Source organism: Odocoileus virginianus, chromosome 33 (assembly GCF_023699985.2).
Source record: "Odocoileus virginianus isolate 20LAN1187 ecotype Illinois chromosome 33, Ovbor_1.2, whole genome shotgun sequence".
NCBI lineage: Eukaryota > Metazoa > Chordata > Mammalia > Artiodactyla > Cervidae > Odocoileus > Odocoileus virginianus.
In genome coordinates this window covers 13,686,776-13,706,129 of record NC_069706.1, presented here as the reverse complement: position 1 = coordinate 13,706,129, position 19,354 = coordinate 13,686,776, and the positions used below count along the sequence as shown (strand labels likewise).

Below are 19,354 nucleotides of genomic sequence, written 5' to 3'. Positions count from 1 at the left end.
TCTTTGGGGTGCAGGTTGGGAGGCTGAAATTTTCATTGAGGGAGGTTGCATGGTGGGGTGGAATCGTTCAGACCTGGGTTCCCATTCACCCTGCCCTATCTAGTTCTGTGATGTTGAACAGGTTATTTCACCTGTTGAAGCCTCAGTTTTCCCATCTGCAAAATGAGATCACCCTCTCCCCACGTAAATGAGATCCACAGATCCCATGTGGTCACATGATTGCGTGGTCCATGCTCAACAGATTTCAGTGAAGTAGTTCCCTGGTCTTCCACCGTCTTGGAAATAAAGGAGAACTCAACTTCCTTGAGAAGGCTGATCCATCCCACAGCCAAGTAGGTAGGAGACATGAGGATCCTGGCGAGGTTTGGTGGAGACCTGCCCTGTCACAAGTGGGAATGACTAGATTGGACCTGGATTCCTCTGGGTTGATCGTGCAGGTCAGAGTGAACTAGAGCTGCAGTGTCCAATATGGCAGCCACCGGCCACATGTGGCTAACTAAATTTAGATGTAAAGTAAGTGAAAAGTGAAAGTGTTAGTTGCTCAGTCATGTCTGACTCTTTGCAACGCCATGGACTTGTCACTCACTAGGCTCTTCTGTCCATGGAATTCTCCAGGCAAGAATACTGGAGGGCATAGCCATTCCCTTCTCCAGGGGATCTTCCGGACCCAGGGATCGAACCCGGGTCTCTTGCATTGCAGGCGGATTCTTTACCATCTGAGCCACCTGGGAAGGCCTGATGTAAACTAATTAAGCATCAATATTTTAAAGTTCACTTCTTCCATTGTGCTGGCTACATGTGAAGTGCCCACCTGACACCCGTGGCTAGTGGTTGCCATATTGGACAGCACAGGTGGAGAACATCCCCATCCTTGCAGAAAGCTCTGTTGGACAGTCTGGACTGGATGATGTGTAACTCAGGGGTACAGATTCTTTGTGGGCTGGACCAGCTCCCTAGGATATAGAAGGACATGGTAGCCCCATCAAGCCAGACTGGTGGACAGAGGGCATCCCACTCCAGCCTTTTGTCTTGCCTCTCAGAAAGGGTACATCTGTCCTTTGGGCAAGTTATTTAATTTCTCTGACATTTTGTTTCCTTCCTTGTAAACTGAATACAAGAATAGTACCTGCCTCATAGAGTGGGTTTGGAGTAGGAAATGGCAATCCACCCTAATATTCTTGCCTGGAAAATTCCACGGACCGAGGAGCCTGGCGGGCTGCAGTCCATGGGGTTGCAAAGAGTTGGACACTACTGAGTGAGTGAGCACCTGTGCATACATGGAGTGGGTTACTCTGAAAAGAAAGCACATGGCATGCTTCCTGGCACGTTGGAGGCACTCAGCATGTTAGGTTTTGTTTTTATTGGTTATGCTCATTTTTGTCATTGCCAGAGAGATATTCTTGGATTCTTTGCAAACTTACATAAACAGTCACCTCTGTCTTGAGGCCCTGCTGGTCTTGCCCTTCATGCTTTGCCACATGAAAATTACAAACCCCCATTGTCATCTCTAAAAATGTCTTGCAGATTTTTTTCCTAATTAGGAAAGTGAGGCACATTCATTCCAGAAGATATGGAAAATTCAGAAAAGCCCAGCAAACACAAGAGTCAATCCTCCCCCAGAGATAACAGCTGATAAGATGTTTATGTTTCTTTGTGAGAATAGTGCATGTTTATGTATTGAAAAGGAACTTCCCTGCTGGCTCAGTGGTAAAGAATCCGCCGGCCTATGCAGGAGATGCGGGTTCAACCCCTAGGTCAGGAAGATCCCCTGGAGGAGGAAACAGGCAACCCACTCCAGTATTCTTGCCTGGGAAATCCCATGGACAGAGGAGGTTACAGTTACAGTCCATGGGGTTGCAAAAGAGTCAGACATGACTTGGTAACTAAACAACAACAATGTGTTGAAAAGTCTGTGCACACAGGCTGGGACCTGCTCTCTTTCCATGTACAAGTTAGTGATGAACATCCCTACTGCTCACTCACGACCCCAACTGCCCCTTTATGGGCTTTGTGATCTATCCCATGGATGTACCATAATTAATTATTCTTCACTCAGTTGGTAAAGAATCTGCCTGCAATGCAAAAGACCTGGGTTCAATTCCTGGGTCAGGAAGATCTCCTGGAGAAGGAAAGGAGAACCCACTCCAGTATTCTTGCCTGGAAAATCTCATGGACAAAGGGGCCTTGGGGGCTACAGTCTATGGAGTTGCAAAGAGTAGGACACGACTTAGCAACAAAACCACATAGATAGTTCAGAGAGAGTTACAATGGGCTTGTTTTTAAGGGCCAAGGGGGAACTGGGAAGCAACTCATAATTCTATACATACCTTCTCTTGGTCTCATTTAGTTAACACAACATCCACTGAATGAAGTATGCTCATCCCGTCCTATAGACGAGCAAGCTGTGGCTCAGAGTACTGAAGACCCTCCAAGGACAGTCTAAGATGCTCCCTAACTAAGCAGGGAAACTCTGTTTTGTCCAAACCACACCTTGTCTGGAAGCATTCTCAGCCTGGGGCTGTTGGCACAGAGTGGCTTTTGCTAAGGACACCAACCTGCAGGGAGCTCTAGAGGAACTGGGCTCCTGTGGGCCTCCTGTCCAAGATAAGTCATCTTCATCCAGGGAGGTCAAGGACGGGCTTGAATAGGAATCTCGCCTGCTGTCCTCTGACACAGATGTTTGGGCCCAAAAGAGAAACCAGGAAAAATGAGGGGCTTATGAAGGTCCCAAGACCCAGACTGTCTTCTGACAGCAGATTAAAAAAAATGAATCAAATCTTCAAATTCCTGCTGTGCTTCTCCGGACAGATTAGATGAAAAGCCTTTCAGTCTTATGACCACGCGTCTACTCCTGTCTCATTCTTTTCTGGTCAACTTAATCACTTAACTAGAAACTGTTGTCCGTGATGGAAGAAATAAAAGAGGACAGGGTGGGGGAGCACCCCAAGTTATTCCCCCAGCGTATGATGGTAGAAGGCGTGGCCCTTGTTACAGGTGTATGGCAGGTGAAGCTCAGGCAGCCGACCGTGCCTGACTTTGCTCCTGGTAACGAAGAGAATGTTCCCTTCCATCCTGCAAGGCTTATCTCAAACAAGGCACTTTTTGCTTAGTCCTGGCCGATGTCTCATCCCCTTGGGTCTAGAAGAGGTAGAAGCCTTAGAGATGCAGTTTCTTTTTTTTTTAATTGGAGGATAATTGCTTTACAATGTTGTGTTAGTTTCTGCTATACAACAGCATGAATCAGCTCTGTGTATACATATATCCCCTCTCTCTTGAGCCTCCATCCCACCACCCCCATCCCACCCCCTGGGTCATCACAGAGCCCTGAGCTCCCTGCGGTCCCTGTGCCATATAGCTTCCCACTAGCTGTCTATTTCACACATGGTAGTTCTACTCTGTCCCTTCCTCCGACCTCCCCTTCCCCCGCTACGTCCACATGTCCATCCTCTATATCTAGAGATGCAGGTTCCTGCCTGAGCTGCCCCAGATCATTGATGACACGTGTGGGGCCCCCATGTGGCTCCGATTCCTGGAACAGCACTCCCTTGCTCTTCTGGATGTTGTCATGGGCTGGGTTCTCTCTGCCTGGGATTTTTCATGACACATCCCTGGTGTTGGACTGGGAGATGGGACAAGGGTTTCAGGCAGAGGGAGCTCAGTGAAGAAAGATGTGGGCCTTGCCTGTACTGGCTGCTGTCCCAAGTCGTTCCCAGCTCTCTCCAGTGAGGTTGAAGCTCACTTCCCACCCAGCACACGAGGCGACCAAGGCAGAGAGATGATGTGACTTAACTGAGAAGGGACAGGATCAGGGCTGTTAAGTGTTGCTGTTCCCCCCCTTCCTTCTCTGTGCGGCGCTGAGAGTTACAGGGCCCGGCCCTTGGCCTGAGGCTGCTTGATAATTGAGAGGAGGAAGATAAGGTACATCTGAGCTGCAGATATGTAACATGGATTCTACAGGAATGAACGTGACGAATGGATGAAGTGGGTTAGTTGCTCAGTCGTGTCAAACTCTTTGCAACCTCGTGGACTGTGGCCCACCATGCTCCTCTGTCCATGGAATTCTCCAGGCAAGAATATTGCAGTGAGTAGTCATTCCCTTCTCCAGAGGATCTTTTCTGACCCAGAATTTGAACCCCAGTCTCCGGCATTGCAGGCAAATACTTTACCATGTGAGCCACCAGGGAAGCCCAGAATGGGTGAAGGAAAGGTGGTAAATACACCATACAATATAATAACTCTGCTTAAAGCAGAAGGAAATCCTGCCATTTGCAACAGCATGGTTGAACCTGGAGGACATTATGCTGAGTGAAAATAGCCAGACAGAGAGGGGCAAATCCTGCAGGATTCCATTTACAGGACAATCTAAAACAGTCAGACTCAGAGAATCAGAATAGAATGGTGTTGCCAGCGGCTGGGGAAGGTGAAAATGGGAATTTTCTTGTTTATTTGTGGCTTTTTCTTGTGTCTGTTCATAACTATCTAGTCACTCAGACTTAAAACATTTTTTGAATAGATAACACATGCAAATATTAAATAAAATATTGAATAGTATATAAGGGTATTTTAGGACTTTTCCTTTCATCCCCATTTCATCATTTCCTGGTTCCCCTCCTTACAGAAAGCATGGTCACCAGTTCCTTATAAGTCTTCCAGTAATATTTTATACCAACGTCTCCTGTGTCTCCTGCATTGGCAGACAGGTTCTTTACCAGCAGCGCCACCTGGGAAGCCCTAATATTTTATACATATAGAGGCCAATACACACACACATATATATATGCGTATGTATGTTCTCAGTCGTGTATGACTCTTTGTGATCCCATGGACAGTAGCCTGCCAGGCTCCTCTGTCCATGGGATTTTCCTGGCAAGAATACTGGAGTGGGTTGCCATTTCCTCCTCCTGGGAGTCTTCCCGAGCCAGGAGGATCGAACCCATATCTCTTATGTCTCCTGCACTGGCAGGCAGATTCTTTACCACTGAGCCACCTGGGAAGCCCAGAATGTATGTGTGTGTGTGTGTGTGTGTGTGTATATGTGTGTGTGTGTGTGTGTATTGGCTGCATTGCCCAGCTTGCCAGATTTTAGGTTCCCAACCAGGGATCAACCCGAGCTCCCCGCAGTAGAAGCATGGAGTCCTAACAACTGGACCACCAGGGAAGTCCCTATATGTATATTTGTATATATATATATATATATATATATATATATATATAAAATGGTATTCTTTTTAAGGGCAGTGTGCCATAATTATTGAACTGGTCTCCCATTGGTGGATATTTAGGTTGTTTCTATTTTTTTTGCCGTTAACATCAAGGCTGTAGCAGATCACATTCTTGGTGGGCCAGGTCTGTCTCTAGAATGTTCAGAAAGCCATGACACTGCACTGCAACCTGTCCACCGTTTTATAGATGAGGAGGATGAGGCTCAGGTCACACAAGAAGCGAGGGCAAGTCTGAGGTTCTGCCCGGGCCTCTGTGACTTAAAGCCTGCTTTTCTTCCACCTTCCCCCACTGTTCCTCATTTCTGCCGGAGGCCTTGGGAGCTCAGGACTCCACGGCTGACCATATAAAGCGTTAGGGAAAAAGTGAAGTCGCTTCCTAATACGGTCACAAGAGGGAAACCCTAGGCCTGCAGCTGGGACCTGCTGGTGGCACAGGGCCCTGAGAGGCCGCTGGGACATGGGAGGCAGGGAATGTTGAAAACCTCTGAACTTGACCAGCTCAGAAGGGGCTCGTGGGGATGGGGCGGCAGAAACACAGCCAAGCGCAGGAGGGCTGCGTCAGGTGAGATCAACCAAGCTGGAACAATAGAGGCTGAACCCCTAGATTCTGAAGCCCAGCCTCTGTGTGGGGTGTGCTTCCATCTACCCAGTCCTTCCCATTGGGCCATAGTGCCCTGGAAAGATGTGCTGAACTGGACAGAGATTCAGATCTTCCTGGAAGCATGGATTAAGTGCTTGTTGTGTACATCGCACCAGGCGGTGCCCTAGGCAAACAGGAGGAAGGTGATATTTCTCCTTCGGAAGCTGATGATGGAGTTGGGAAAGCCACACCTGTCTCCCTTCCTTCCTTCTTCCGTCCCTCCCTCCTTCCTCCCTCTCTTCCCCGCTCCTTCTTTCCTTCTTTCATTCAGCAAATATTTACTGGATGTCTCCTATGTGCCTGGCCCTGTGCTAAGGGCTGGAGATATGATAGTGTGCAGCTCACAGTCTAAGAGGTGACCTTTAGAGTGAGCCCTGAAAGAGTAGATGCAAATGGCTCTGAGAAACTCAGGGGGAAGTGTTCCAAGGAGAGGGAACATTACGTGTGAAGTTTCCAAGGTGGCAAAGTTTTCATCATGAAACAGAGGGAGCATTGGGTGGTCACTAATAGTCACTGAGTCCCTGTTACACACCACTGCTGTGCTGAATGCTCCCCCAGAGTTATCTCACAGCGAACCGATGAAGGAGTGGCTGTTAACCCCTGCCCATTTTGCAGGTGAGGATAATCGAGGCTCAGAGAGAAAAAGAAACTTACACAGGGTCACACAGCCAAGACGTAGCAGAGTGAGAGTTACAAATAAGTCCTCAGTGGTCAATTCTATACTCTTAACCACTACCCTTTACTGCCCCTAGTTCCCTAGAGGGAGTGATTTGGATTGTAAGTGACATATTTTAAAAATGACATGGTGGTGGCAGTAGGCACAGCCTGGGAAGAGCTGGAGGTGGAGTTCAGGCCTAAAGAGGAGGGAGGGCGTGGCTGACCTTCATTCAAACGATCGACCATTCTTGGGCTCTCACTCCATGGAGGCCCTGAGCTGCGGACCGGGACACACAGGAACAGGAAACACACAGGCCTTGCCCTGGAACAGCTCTGCCATGTGTTCAATGAATGTCTACGGAGCACCTACTGTGTGCAGCCCAGTGCCAGGCCCTGGGTCACAGAGATGAAGGCAGCACTGCCCCTGCTCCAGGGAAGCTTTATAATTAACTGACCCCTCAGGCATTCATATAGCAGGCATTTAGTGAGCACCTACTGTGTCCCTGAACTTGTTAGCACCTTATCTCTTCTCCTGCTGAAGTTTCTTGAGCAGTGCCCCCTCCTCGTGGGTTAGGGCCCTCTTGTCCTTGCTCCTATAATCCACAGGGCTCCATCCTTGTTCTTATGATGTTATTTTGGACGTCCTCATCTCCTTTTTGAAGGAGGCTTTTTGAGAACAGGAATGATCATCAATTTATTTGTTTCCAGCATTTAACACAGACTTGGTATGCAGTCGGTGCTCAATAAGTGGCTGATGGATGTTTAGATAGGGCTTGTGGGAACCTGGGAGATTACGGCCTCCCTCTCACCTCCCCCACCCCCAGTCCTGTTCCTTTTCAGAAACAGCATTTTCCCCTCACCCCGCATCAGCTCTCATCATCATCGCCCCTTAGCCGACGGAGCCTGGGAGGGAGTCCCTCACTGGCCAACCAGCTGCTGCCGTGGCTGAAAGCCCTTTGTGGGCAGGTCCTTGGGTGTTTTGTCTTGCTCTGCAACCCCAGAGACTCACATGTGGGATGCATGAATGAATGAGAGACTGAATGAACAGATGATCGATCGTTTCTGTGGGACAGGAATAGGTCCACAGCTGATGGACAGTGCCCACGCCTCACAGTGGGGGGCTCAGTGCCGGTGACTTCGATCGAGGGGCTGAACGTCTCCAGTGTTCGCTTTGCTCTGAGTGTAACTCAGGGATGGACTTTCTGCTCCTCCTCCTTTAGTCACTTTCTGGGGGAGTTGGAGGGAAAACGTGCTTTATGGCCACCGGAGGCTTGGGCAGCACTGATGTTATCGTTTGGGAAAGCAGTTCCTCTGGGACAGGTTGGCGCCTGTCTCCTGGGCTCTGAGCTCAGCCCGTGGGAAAGGCCAGGATACAGTAAAGAACAGTAGTAATCAGGACCACGCCTCCCCCGCCCACAGCACAGAGGGACGTGTGAGCATCTTCATACCCCTTCCTTGTTCTGATCAGTTTCAGATGTTCCTCTGCACTTGGTAGGGCAGGATGATTTTTTTTAACTAATTAATTAATTTTTTTGGCCTTGCTGTGCAGTTTGCTGGATCTTAATTCTTGGACTAGGGATTAAACCCAGGCCCCCAGCAGTAGGAGGTCCTAACCACTGGACCCCCAAGAACTCCCAATTTTTTTTTAATTGTGATAAAATCCATATAACCAATTCATGATCTTAATCAGTTTGAAGGGAACAAGTGCATTGATACATTCACAGTGTAGTCTAACTCCCACTGCTATCTAGTTCCAGAACATTTTTATAGACCCCCAAAGAAACCCATTCCAACTAGCAGTCACTCCCATTCCCCCGTCTCTCCAGTCCTGGGAAACCAGAGACCTGTCTTCTGTCTCTATGGATTTGCCTGTTCTTGACATTTCACGTAAGTGGAACCGTGTGATCCATGACCTTCTGTGTCTGACTTCTTTTGTTCAGTGTACTGTTTTCAAGGTTCATCCATGTTGTAATGTGTAAGTACCATTCCTATTTAAAGACAGGTGTGTTTATCCCCACTTTACAGATGAGGGACTCTGTCCTTTATCATAGTTGAGGAGAGTATGAGCTCTGGGGTAAGAAGTCATGATTTTAGTTCTGAATTTCCCAGCTGCTGCGTGACTTGGTAAGAACTTCACTGAGCCTCAGTTTCCTCATCTGTCAATTGGGCCACAGGGAAATTACAGTACCCCTGTCAGAGGTCAAATGTGAGGATTAAAGAAGACGCCTGTGAAGTGCTTAGCTACGTGGCTGGTGCATAGTAGATGCTCGAGAAATTGTAGGTGTTATTTAAGCCTGTGAGGCTCAGGGAGATGAAGTGACAGTGGTTGGGAGTGGCCCTGGGGTCTGAACCCAGAACTGTTTAAAACCACAGTTATAAATGGTGTCCTGGAAATCCAAGCTTACCCCTTGCTCCTCTCCCCTGTACCTGAGGTCAGTGACGCCAGAAATTCCCATCAGGACGCTGAGCTTCAGTTTGTGTATGTGTGCTCAATTGCTCGGTTGTGTCTGACTCTCTGTGGCCACATGGACTATAGGTCACCAGGCTCCTCTGTCCATGGGATTCTCCAGGCAAGAATACTGGAGTGGGTTGCCATTTCCTCCTCCAGGGAATCTTCCTGACCCAGGGATTGAACCGGTGTCTTCTGTGTCTCCTGCATTGCAGGTGGATTCTTTACCACTTGTACCACCTGTGAAGCCCCAAGCTTCCCCATCTCTAAAATGGGACTCTGAGCACATATGTTCAAGGCTGCCCCTGTGGGAATGAAGTGAGAAAATGCACACAGTGGCGCTCAGACCATGCAGGCTGTGGTGGGTGGTCACAGACTGGATGTCAGAGCTCTGTCCCTGCCGGGTTCCTGTAGTAAGCTTGGTTCTCTCTTTTGTAGACGTACTCGGGCCTCTTCTGCGTGGTGGTAAACCCCTACAAGCAGCTGCCCATCTACTCGGAGAAGATCATCGAGATGTACAAGGGCAAGAAGCGGCACGAGATGCCACCCCACATCTATGCCATCGCCGACACGGCCTACCGGAGCATGCTGCAAGGTGAGCCACCTGCAGAGGCACAGAGCTCCTCCTCCAGGGAGCCCACCTGGGCTGCTTACAGGCACTCGCCAGGCCCCTCCTGTCCTGCCCGCCTGCAGTTCTCGCCAAGAATTTGGGGTTTGGCAGGCGGAGCTGGGTAACAGCAGGGCTGTGACTGAAAAAGGGAAAAAACAAGCAGAACAGATGTGTGCGCAGCCTGGGAGAGGAGGGAGGACAGATAGCTTGGGCAAATACAGGCGTGGGCTCGCCGACCCCTGGTTGCCCAAGGCCTGGGTGGGCCAGCCGTCTGGAAGATGGTAGGATGCTGTCACCTTGGAAGGGAAGCTGGTGGGCAATGGCCCTGGTGCTAAGCCAACCAGATCTGAATTTGCAGCCAGCTGTCACTCACACCCTGTGGGATCTTGTGCAAATGTCTTTTCCTCTCCAGCCTCAGTTTCCTCTTCTGTAAAAAGGGAGTGAGAGGATCTATCTTGCAGCATGTTGTACAGATGGTAAAGCAGGCTTTTCCACACTGAAGACCTTTGTGTATTACCTCCACATTTATGTATTATTACTATCATTAATAACTTTACTGTGGTAGTACATACAGTAGAATGCAAAAAGTACACAAATTCAGTGTCCAGGCTAAAATTAATTTTTACATGCCTACAGTCGTAATCACCACCCAGACCAAGATGGGAAATAGTTCTAGAAAGTTCTCTCATGCCTCCTCCCATAAATGGAATACCTCCTCCTATAAATGGATCTGGCCTTCAGATGCAAGAGTTCTTCTGTCCTTACACTTGAGAAAGGGCAACAGGAAAGAGCTTTGGCAGTTTTTTAAAGCTGTGCACAGTTTGTTATGTGATTTTTAGATGTGAAGAGCCTAGAGGTGGTAAGCCGGCAGCTGGTAGGCTGGATCCAGCCCTCAGATAAGTTTGGTTTTTGGTCCACATGGAGTTTTAAGGATACTTTAATTAGTTGCCAACTTTTAAAAATGTGAAGATTGTACATAAAAAGCCCGATTTCTAGGTTATTTTGAAAGTATTGGAACATCTGGCAACATGTGATCCCACCTGTCAGCCCCTCAAAAGGACATATGATTTCTCCAGTTCCCTAGTCCTCACCTGGCCTGGTGCACTTGGGTTTACTGCCTGGCTCCTATGCCTGGCTTTGCAACCCCTGGAATAGCTTCCTCCAAGAATGTTCTGAGTTGAGAATTGACAGGAGCCCAGTTCTGGAAGCTCCTGAGGGCAGGTGTACCTAAGACATATTACTCCCGCAACTCAAAGTAAAGGGGCTCAGGTAGAAGTTCCCCAAATTACTGACAGGGTTAACCATGCCCCACAGGTATGATTCAAACTAGACCATTCCAGACGGGTACTACCATTACTTCTAAAGACCAGAATATGGAGCCTTGCAAAGAGGATTGTGCGAGATATAATCTTAGGTTATAAAGTGAAGACTCTTGGAGTTAGGTATGTGCCTTTGTGAAAAAAAATCCTTTGTAGTCTCTCCTGATGAAAGAGTATATGATGGTGGTTCACACACCTCTGAACATCACAAAGTTACAGTGTTCATATCATTTGGGGTGTTTTTGGTACAAGAAGCGTAGCAATCAATTAAAATGGCTTAAACAACAGGAATTTATTACCTCATATAACAAGTGGTCTGGATGTTCATGATTTCAGGCTTAGTTAATTTAGCAGCTCAAAAACAGACTTTTGGGGGATTTTCTTGGCTGCTTCCTCATCATCACAAGATGGCAACCATAGCTCCAGACATCACAGCCTCATGTGATAATATCCAAAAGCATGAAGGAAGTGAAGGGATAGGTTTTTTCCCTATGTCTCTTTTTTATGAGAGAAGAAAACCTTTTCCAGAAACTCATCAGCAGGCATCCCTTTTGTCTGTTAAGTCTGTTATGTCTTGATCGCATGCAAACCTCTAAACCAATCATTGGCAAAGAGGACTGGAACATTTATGATTGGTTTGGACTATTCCTAGTTCTTTTCTGGAGCCGAGGGAGCTCTTTTGTTGTTGTTTAGCTGCTAAGTCATGTCTGACCCTTTTGCAACCCCATGGACTGTAGCCTGCCAGGCTCCTCTGTCCATGGGGTTTCCCAGGCAAGAACACTGGAGGGGGTTGCCATTTCCTTCTCCAGGGGATCTTCCCAGCTTAGGGATCGAACTGACATCTCCTGCATTGGCACTTAGTGCTCTTAGAATTTATATATGTAACTTTAAGAAACTTAGGGTTCCCCTGATGTCTCCACAGGAAAGACTCTGCCTGCAATGCAGGAGACACAGGAGATGAAGTTTCTATCCCTGGGTTGGAAAGATCCCCTGGAGAAGGAAATCGCAACCCACTCCAGTATTCTTGCCTGAAAAAAAAATCCTATGGACAGAATTGCCTGGCGAACTACAATGTAAAGGGTCACAAAGAGTTGGGCATGATTGAGTGACTAAGTACAACAAAAAACCTCTATCTTATATATTCCATTCTAGAAAAATTGAAACATATATTTAAGCAAAAGAGAATGTACTAGCACCCATAATCCTATCACCAGGGACCATCACCATTAATGTTTGTCTATGTAACTTTTCATACACTAACTGAGCTGGATGGCATGAAATGAAGGAGGTTATGACTATCTGAAAATAATTGGTTCCAGAAAAAATTTACTTAAAATGGGCATGTAAATTAAGGGGGAAGAGGTTTTGATGGGCTTAAAAAATGACATTGCAAATTATGAACACAGGCTTATTTATTTTACATGCAATATGAATTTGGTGGTTATTGCAACTAGATGCTCTAATTCTTAGAAAGAGTATAAAATTAATTCAGAGTTGGGTGTTCTTCCCTTAAATTTTTTTGGAACAGAACCATGGGAGAGCATAAGACACCATTCTTCATGCCATGCTTGATTTCTGCAGCATGGGATAAGAAGATAATTTTTACAGACTTATTGGAGAAATCACCACTTTTGCCAAGGGTTTTGACTTCTTTGGTGTTTAGCACAGTCTCTCGAAGTCCTTGTTGTGTTATCTTTCCTGATGACTCCCTAATGTTTGGTTGTGAAGTGATCTGACATTTTTGGTGGCCTTTCGAACGTCACCGACGTGTGACACCGCACCTTCCAGGAAACAGGTGGTCTTGCAGAGCTGCCATTTTCTTTTGTGTTTGTATCGAGACGATGGATGTTGACACCCAATAGCTGGCGAGGTGAAGCCTTTGAATTAGAGGACAGCAGTAATGCAGACTAGAGATAGATGCTTTAGTGGGATCTGGTTTCCCAAAGACTTGACTCTTTGAAGAATATTTTTGTGTTTTGATAACTTTTGCCTCCCTAGACAACTTCCCGTCCATGGGGCAATGTTATACTCCGTACACGGACCCCCAGGGCAAATGCATTTCATTCCTCTTAGGCTCTGTATTTTAACCCACAATTATATAGTGAAATATAAAGTTACTAGAAATTTTAAACCTCAAGAGAAAAATGCCTTCCATAAGCGATACGCTCTTTTTAGATTAAAGGCTAATCAACAGCTGCTATGTATGCATTTGTTTTGGCCTTACCTGGTGCTTTCTGGCATGAGTGATAACAAACTCTGATGAAAAAAATCTCCAAAAAAAAAAAAAATCAAGGAGAAAAAATAAAAGCTTAGGAAAAATCTTTCTTTTTTCTTTATAAAGTGGGAATTTGGTTTTTGTGAAGGAACGCGTGGGGCCGGTTTGTGACTCTGTTGGTGAATGTTGCTGTCCCAGGCTGTCCAGTCTCTGGGCTGGGATTGCACTGAACTTTCTGTCTTGTTGGAAGCAATAAGTCAGCAGTTATGGCTTTCTCTTCAAGTCCTTTATGAAACAGTGTGGCGTGTGGAGAGAGAGGATTGGGAAAGGGTGGAGAACGCATTCACCAACACAGAATGAAATGTTTAAAATTTGTCATGTGGACTCTTAAGTTCCCGAGGCCCCCTAAACTCCATGAAACCCACAAACACCATGCTTGTCTGCCTGCTCATCATGGAATCTCTGGGATGTGTGCTGGTGCCTGGTATGGAGTAGCTGCTCAGTTAATACTTGCAATGAATGAAGGAAGAACTCTCAGAGTTGTTGAAAGAAAAGAACCAGGGGCTTCCCTGGTGGCCCGGTGATGAAAACTCCATGCTTCCACTGCAGGGAGTACAGGTTCGACCCCCTAGCCAGGGAACTGAGATCCTGTATGCTGCTCAACCCGGCCCAAAAAAAAAAAAAAAAAGTTACTTTAATTAAAAACTCTTTTTAAAAAAAGAAAAGTACTGACCAGGGTCAGGATGGGTGGGGTGGGTTGTCCAGGAGTGGTGGGGGAGTTACCAAAGCCTCTATGACTCACTAACAGGGGAAAGGATAGGGCGGAGCATTCTGGCTGAGAATAGTAACAAGGGAGTTGGGAATATGGGAGGGGATTTCTAAGACATAATTCATTCACAAGCCCCTCCCCAAATGAAGCCAGGCCCCAGTAGGGAGGAGACAATCAGAGAAGTCAGCATTTAAAATATGTCTTATGTATGTGTATGTGTAAATGATATCGTATGTACTTTTTACATTTCCCAATGTTTTTTTGTTTTTGGAGAGACGATAGATTCAAATTCAAAAGCTGACCATTCTCCCTTTCAACCCTTGTGCTCAAGACTCCTAGTCTGCCTCCCCAGAGATAACCATGGGGTTATTATTCTAGTTTATTAGATATTCTTAGATACTCTCCTAGAGATATTTTCTGCACATGTCTGAAGATACACATCCATTTTTCTCTTCCCAAGTTTTCCCCACAAATAGTAACATTCCGTATGCACTGTTCTGCATGCTGCTGGAGTGTTATAGGCCTGAAGGAATTCCTTACTCCTTTTTTACACTTTTAGCTTTCATCTTTATTGAAGGTTTAGATGAAGATGATTTAGTCAGTTCCTCGAGGCTTGTTAAGAAAAAATCACTCCTTGGTTGCTTCTCTAATTTCCCCTTCTCCAGGGATAACCATGATCAACTCTTACCTGAATTTTGGGTTTTTAACACTGTAATCTCTAAGAGACTTGAATATATTACTCATATTTTAAATTTCTCCCTCAGTTTTAGGCATTACTTATTGACTTTTCATCATGGAACATGAACATTTCACTCAATCACCCCCTTTCTTTGTCCTCCTGCCTCCTCCCAACACACACGCAACCATGCCCCATCACATAAGCTCCCAATGTAGTTGTATATTAACTTTGATGAACGCTCTATTCAGAGTTTACATTATCATGACTGTGTAGATGCCATTCACAGCTGAGCTCTGCACTGTCTTATGATGACTTTTTCTCTGCAATTTATTCTTTTCCCTGGAGTTAGTAATTGCCTTTTTTTTTTTCCAACTTGGGTATCTATGTACTTAATCACTAATTCTACCACAAATTCTCCTTCTAAATGTGTTCATCTTCTTATAATATGTCTTATAATAAAGATATGTGTTCAAGATCCTATTTATAGCTTCTTTCTGGAAGTGATTGCTACTGGAGTCTTGACCTGCTCTGGATACCCTCTTGTGACCAGTAGCTGACGTTTAGGATCATCTTTATCATTCTTGGAATTCCTTTGAATGCTCTCATGGTGGACTGTTTCCTAGTTTCCATGTCGGGGGAGGAGCTAAGATGGCGGAGGAATAGACCACTTTCTCCCCTATAAATTCATCGAAAGAACATTTGAACACTGAGCAAACTTCACAAAACAACTTCTGACCGCTAACAGAAGACATCAGGCGCCCAGAAAAGCAGCCTAGTTTCCATGCTTTCTTCTTCCTTAATTTACTCCCTGTTTAAATGGAGCACCTTCTCTAGCAGCTTCTCAAGAAAGGACATATGTGAGACAACTTAAGATACTGAATATCTGAACGTCTTGATGCTTCTCTAATATTTAAGGGAAAGCCTGTGAAAGTGAAGTGCAAGTGTTAGCTACTCAGTCCTGTCCAGCTCTTTGCAACCTCAGGCTCCTCTGTCCATGGAAAATTCCCCAGGCAAGAATATTGGAGGAGAAAAAAAAAAAAGAATATTGGAAGAGATTGCCATTTCCTTCTTCAGGAGATCTTCCCAACCCAGGAATCGAATCCAGGTCCCCTGTATCACAGATGGATTCTTTACCAAAAGGGAAGCCTAAGGATAGTTTAACTGGGTTTACATTTTTAAGCAAGCAATAATTTTCTTTCCAAATTTTTAAGGCATTGCTTCATTAACTTTGAGATTCAGTTTCATTTTGGGGAAGATAAAAGTCGTTCTTATTCTTGATCCTTTGTATGTGACCTTTTTTTTTTCTTCCTCATAACTCCTTCTCTGAAACTGTTTTTTTTTTTTTTTTAATCTTTATCTTCCTGTTCATGATTGGATATGGTGTGGGTCCATTTTTACTCATTGTGCTGGAGACTTGAGTGGATCCTCATAAATTCCTGTCCTTACATTCTGGGAAATTTTTTTGAATTATGTCCTTAATGATTTCTTTTTCTTTGTATTCTCTGTTCTGCTTTTTTCTAGATGTTTTCTTATTTCTATACTGGAATTCTCAGATTTTTTTTTTTATAATTTTCATCTCTTTCTCTTGTCTTTTTTATTTTCTAGGCAGTTACCTCAACTTTATCTTAGAAACCCTCCATTGAGTTTTCAATTACTACTATCATTCCAAAAAAAAGTTTCCAAGAACTTTGTTTTGTTTCCTGAATGTTTCTTTCTTATCACATTCTTTTTCCATGCACATTCCTTTTCTTAGAGGGTACTTCTCCACATGTAGGCCCCTGTTACCTCCAAGAGGCATATTTGCTTACTTATTTGTTTTAATTTATGTTTGTCTTGTCAGTGACTTTCTTCCAATGCCTGCTGATTCATTGACTGTCCATTCATCTGGGATGGGCACCAAAAAATTGATGGCAGCTTCGTGTTTGCAGGAGGGGCTTGCTGGTGAGGCTGGGCTGCTCCATTGGGTGACTCCTAGTGTATCTTTCAGTCTTTTTTCTTGGGCTAGTGAAATTCTTCAGAGAAGTCTTGTACAGTCTTCTGCTTGAAGGGTAAAGATCTGTCTACTATCATTTTGGGGCTTCGCTGGTAGCTCCATGGTAAAAACCTGCCTGCCAGTGCAGGAGATGCAGGTGACATGGGTTTGATCCCTGGGTCAGGAAGATCCCCTAGAGGAGGAAATGGCAAATCACTCCAGTATTCTTGCCTGGAAAATCCCATGGACAGAGGAGTCTGGTGGGCTACAGTCTATTGCATTACAAAAGGGTCAGACACAACTTAGCGACTGAACAACAACAACCATCATTTTAAGGATCGAGTTGAGAAGAGGATGAGGGTTTCAAACTATGGGATGAAACTTGCATGTTGTCTTCTTGCCATTCCTGGTGTCCCCAAGATAGAGACCTTCTATTTCTCCCTCTCCAGAGAACTGATCTGCCCCCTTTGGTGGGCTGTGGGGAGGGCAGTCACTTGGCTGCAGGGAGTATAGATGGTATCTGGAATGTCTAGCAGCTTCTCAGATGGACATTCAACCAGTCCTTATGTTTCATTGTCCTCCACCCTCTTCCCGAGGCCCCAGGTTGCCCATTACTGAGGTTTGGGCTGGAGGCGGGGGACTCTGCTTCTCCGCTTCCCCACCACCAGCTTAGAGGTCTCTCCTGGACTGTCATCACTCATCCTGTTTGCTGTTGTGTTGTGCATTCCCAGGTTGTGTTGTTCTCTCCTCTCCCATTTATTTGGACAGTTTCATGTATTTTTTAAAAACCCCTTTGTGCATCTGTATTCAGTCGTGTTCAACTCTTTGCGGCCCCATGAGCTGTAGCCCACCAGGCTCCTCTGTCTGTGGGATTCTCCAGGCAAGGATACTGGAGGGATTTGCCATGCTCTCCTCTGGGGGATCTTAGCGACCCAGGGATCTGGGTCTCTTACGTCTCCTGCATTTGCAGGCAGATTCTTTACCACTAGCGCCACCTGGGAAGCCTGAGAAAAATTCCTTTCAGTTCAGTTCAGTTCAGTCGCTCAGCCATGTCTGACCCCATGGACTGCAGCACGCCAGGCTTCCCTGTCCTTCACCAGCTCCTGGAGCTTGCTCAAACTCATGTCCATTGAGTCGGTGATGCCATCCAACCAACTCACCCTCTGTCGTCCCCTTCTCCTCCTGCCTTCAATCTTTCCCAGCATCAGGGTCTTTTCCAGTGTGTCAGTTCTTTGCACCAGGTGGCCAAAGTATTAGAGTTTCAGCTTCAGCATCAGTCCTTCCAATGAATATTCAGGACTGATTTCCTTTAGGATGGACTGGATTGATCTCCTTGCAGTCCAAGGGACTCTCAAGAGTCTTCTCCAACACCACAGTTCAAAAGTATCAATTCTTCGGCACTCAGCTTTCTTTACAGTCCAACTCTCACATCTATACATGACTACTGGAAAAACCATAGCTTTGACTAGACGGACCTTTGTCGGCAAAGCAATGTTTCTGCTTTTTAATATGCTGTCTAGGTTAGTCATGACTTTTCTTCCAAGGAGCAAGCATCTTTTAATTTCATGACTGCAGTCACCATCTGCAGTGATTTTGAAGCCCCAAAAATAAAAGCTTCCCTCATAGCTCAGTTGGTAAAGAATCCTCCTGCAATGCAGGAGACCTTGGGTTGATTCCTGGATCGGGAAGATCCCCGGGAGAAGGGATCGGCTACCCACTCCAGTATTCTTGGGCTTCCCTTGTGGCTCAGCTGGTAAAGAATCCTCCTGCAATGTGGGAGACCTGGGTTTGATCCCTGGGTTGGGAACATCTCCTGAAGAGGGGAAAGGCTACCCACTCCAGTACTCTGGCCTGGAGAATTCCATGGACTGTATAGTCCATGGGGTCGTGAAGAGTCGGACAGGACTGAGTGACTTTCACTCACTTTCAAAACCCCCTTACTGTCATTTTAATGAGGTTTGGGGAAAGAGGAGCACTAACTGCCTGTGTTCAACCCATTACCTTTTGATGGAAGTTCTTTCACACTCTCGTTTCCAAAGATGTGATAATGGATTTTTAAAAAAAAATATTTATCCGTCTGTGCTGGATCTCAGTTGTGGCACTCAGGATCTTTAGTTGCAGCATGCAAAGTCTTAGTTGAGGCATGTGGGATCTAGTTCCCTGACTTGGGATTAAACCTGGCACCCCTGCATTGGGAGCTCAGAGTCTCAGCCACTGGACCACCAGGAAAGCCCCAGTAGTGGATTTCTATTGCGTGCTTCCTGTGTGCACAGGGCTTTCCAGGAATATTCTCCATTCATCCTCACTGCAGACTGACAGGGCAGACGGGATCAGATCCATGTGCTGGCACTCAGTCACTAAGTCGTGTCTGACTCTTTGCAACCCCGTGGACTGTGGCCCTGCAGGCTCCACTGTCCATGGGATTATCCAGGCAAGAATACTGGAGTGGGTTGCCATTTCCTCCTCCAGGGGATCTTCCCAACCCAGGAATTGAAGCTGTGTTTCCTGCCTTGGTAGGCAGATTCTTTACCACTCTGCCACCTGGGATCAGATTAGGACCTTTAAAATGAAGCCTTGAAATTATTATGGTGCCTGTGTATGTAATCCAGAATAAAAACAACACTAAACTATAAAGTAAAGAAAGTCAACAATGTTTTAAATTTTCCCAGAACACTGACCATGATAGTTTTTAAGAAGTAGCAAATATTGACTCCTTTAAAAATGTATTTATTTTTCCCTCCCTCCCTTCCTTCACTCATGGACCTATGTTTCCATGACTAGTTATTGTTCAGTTGCCTCAGTCATGTCCGCCTCTTTGCGAC

The 19,354-nt window shown here is 45.9% G+C and overlaps 1 protein-coding gene across 4 annotated transcripts in view; it reads left to right on the top strand.

Annotated features, from left to right (window-relative positions):
• Positions 1-19,354, top strand: part of MYH11 (myosin heavy chain 11) — a 125,303-nt gene that overhangs the window by 17,004 nt on the left and 88,945 nt on the right. For all 4 annotated transcript variants that reach the window (XM_070460872.1, XM_070460871.1, XM_070460874.1 and 1 more), the window contains exon 3: positions 9,407-9,563. In XM_070460872.1, the coding sequence (XP_070316973.1) occupies positions 9,407-9,563 (157 nt within the window). The remainder of the gene's footprint in view (positions 1-9,406; positions 9,564-19,354) is intronic.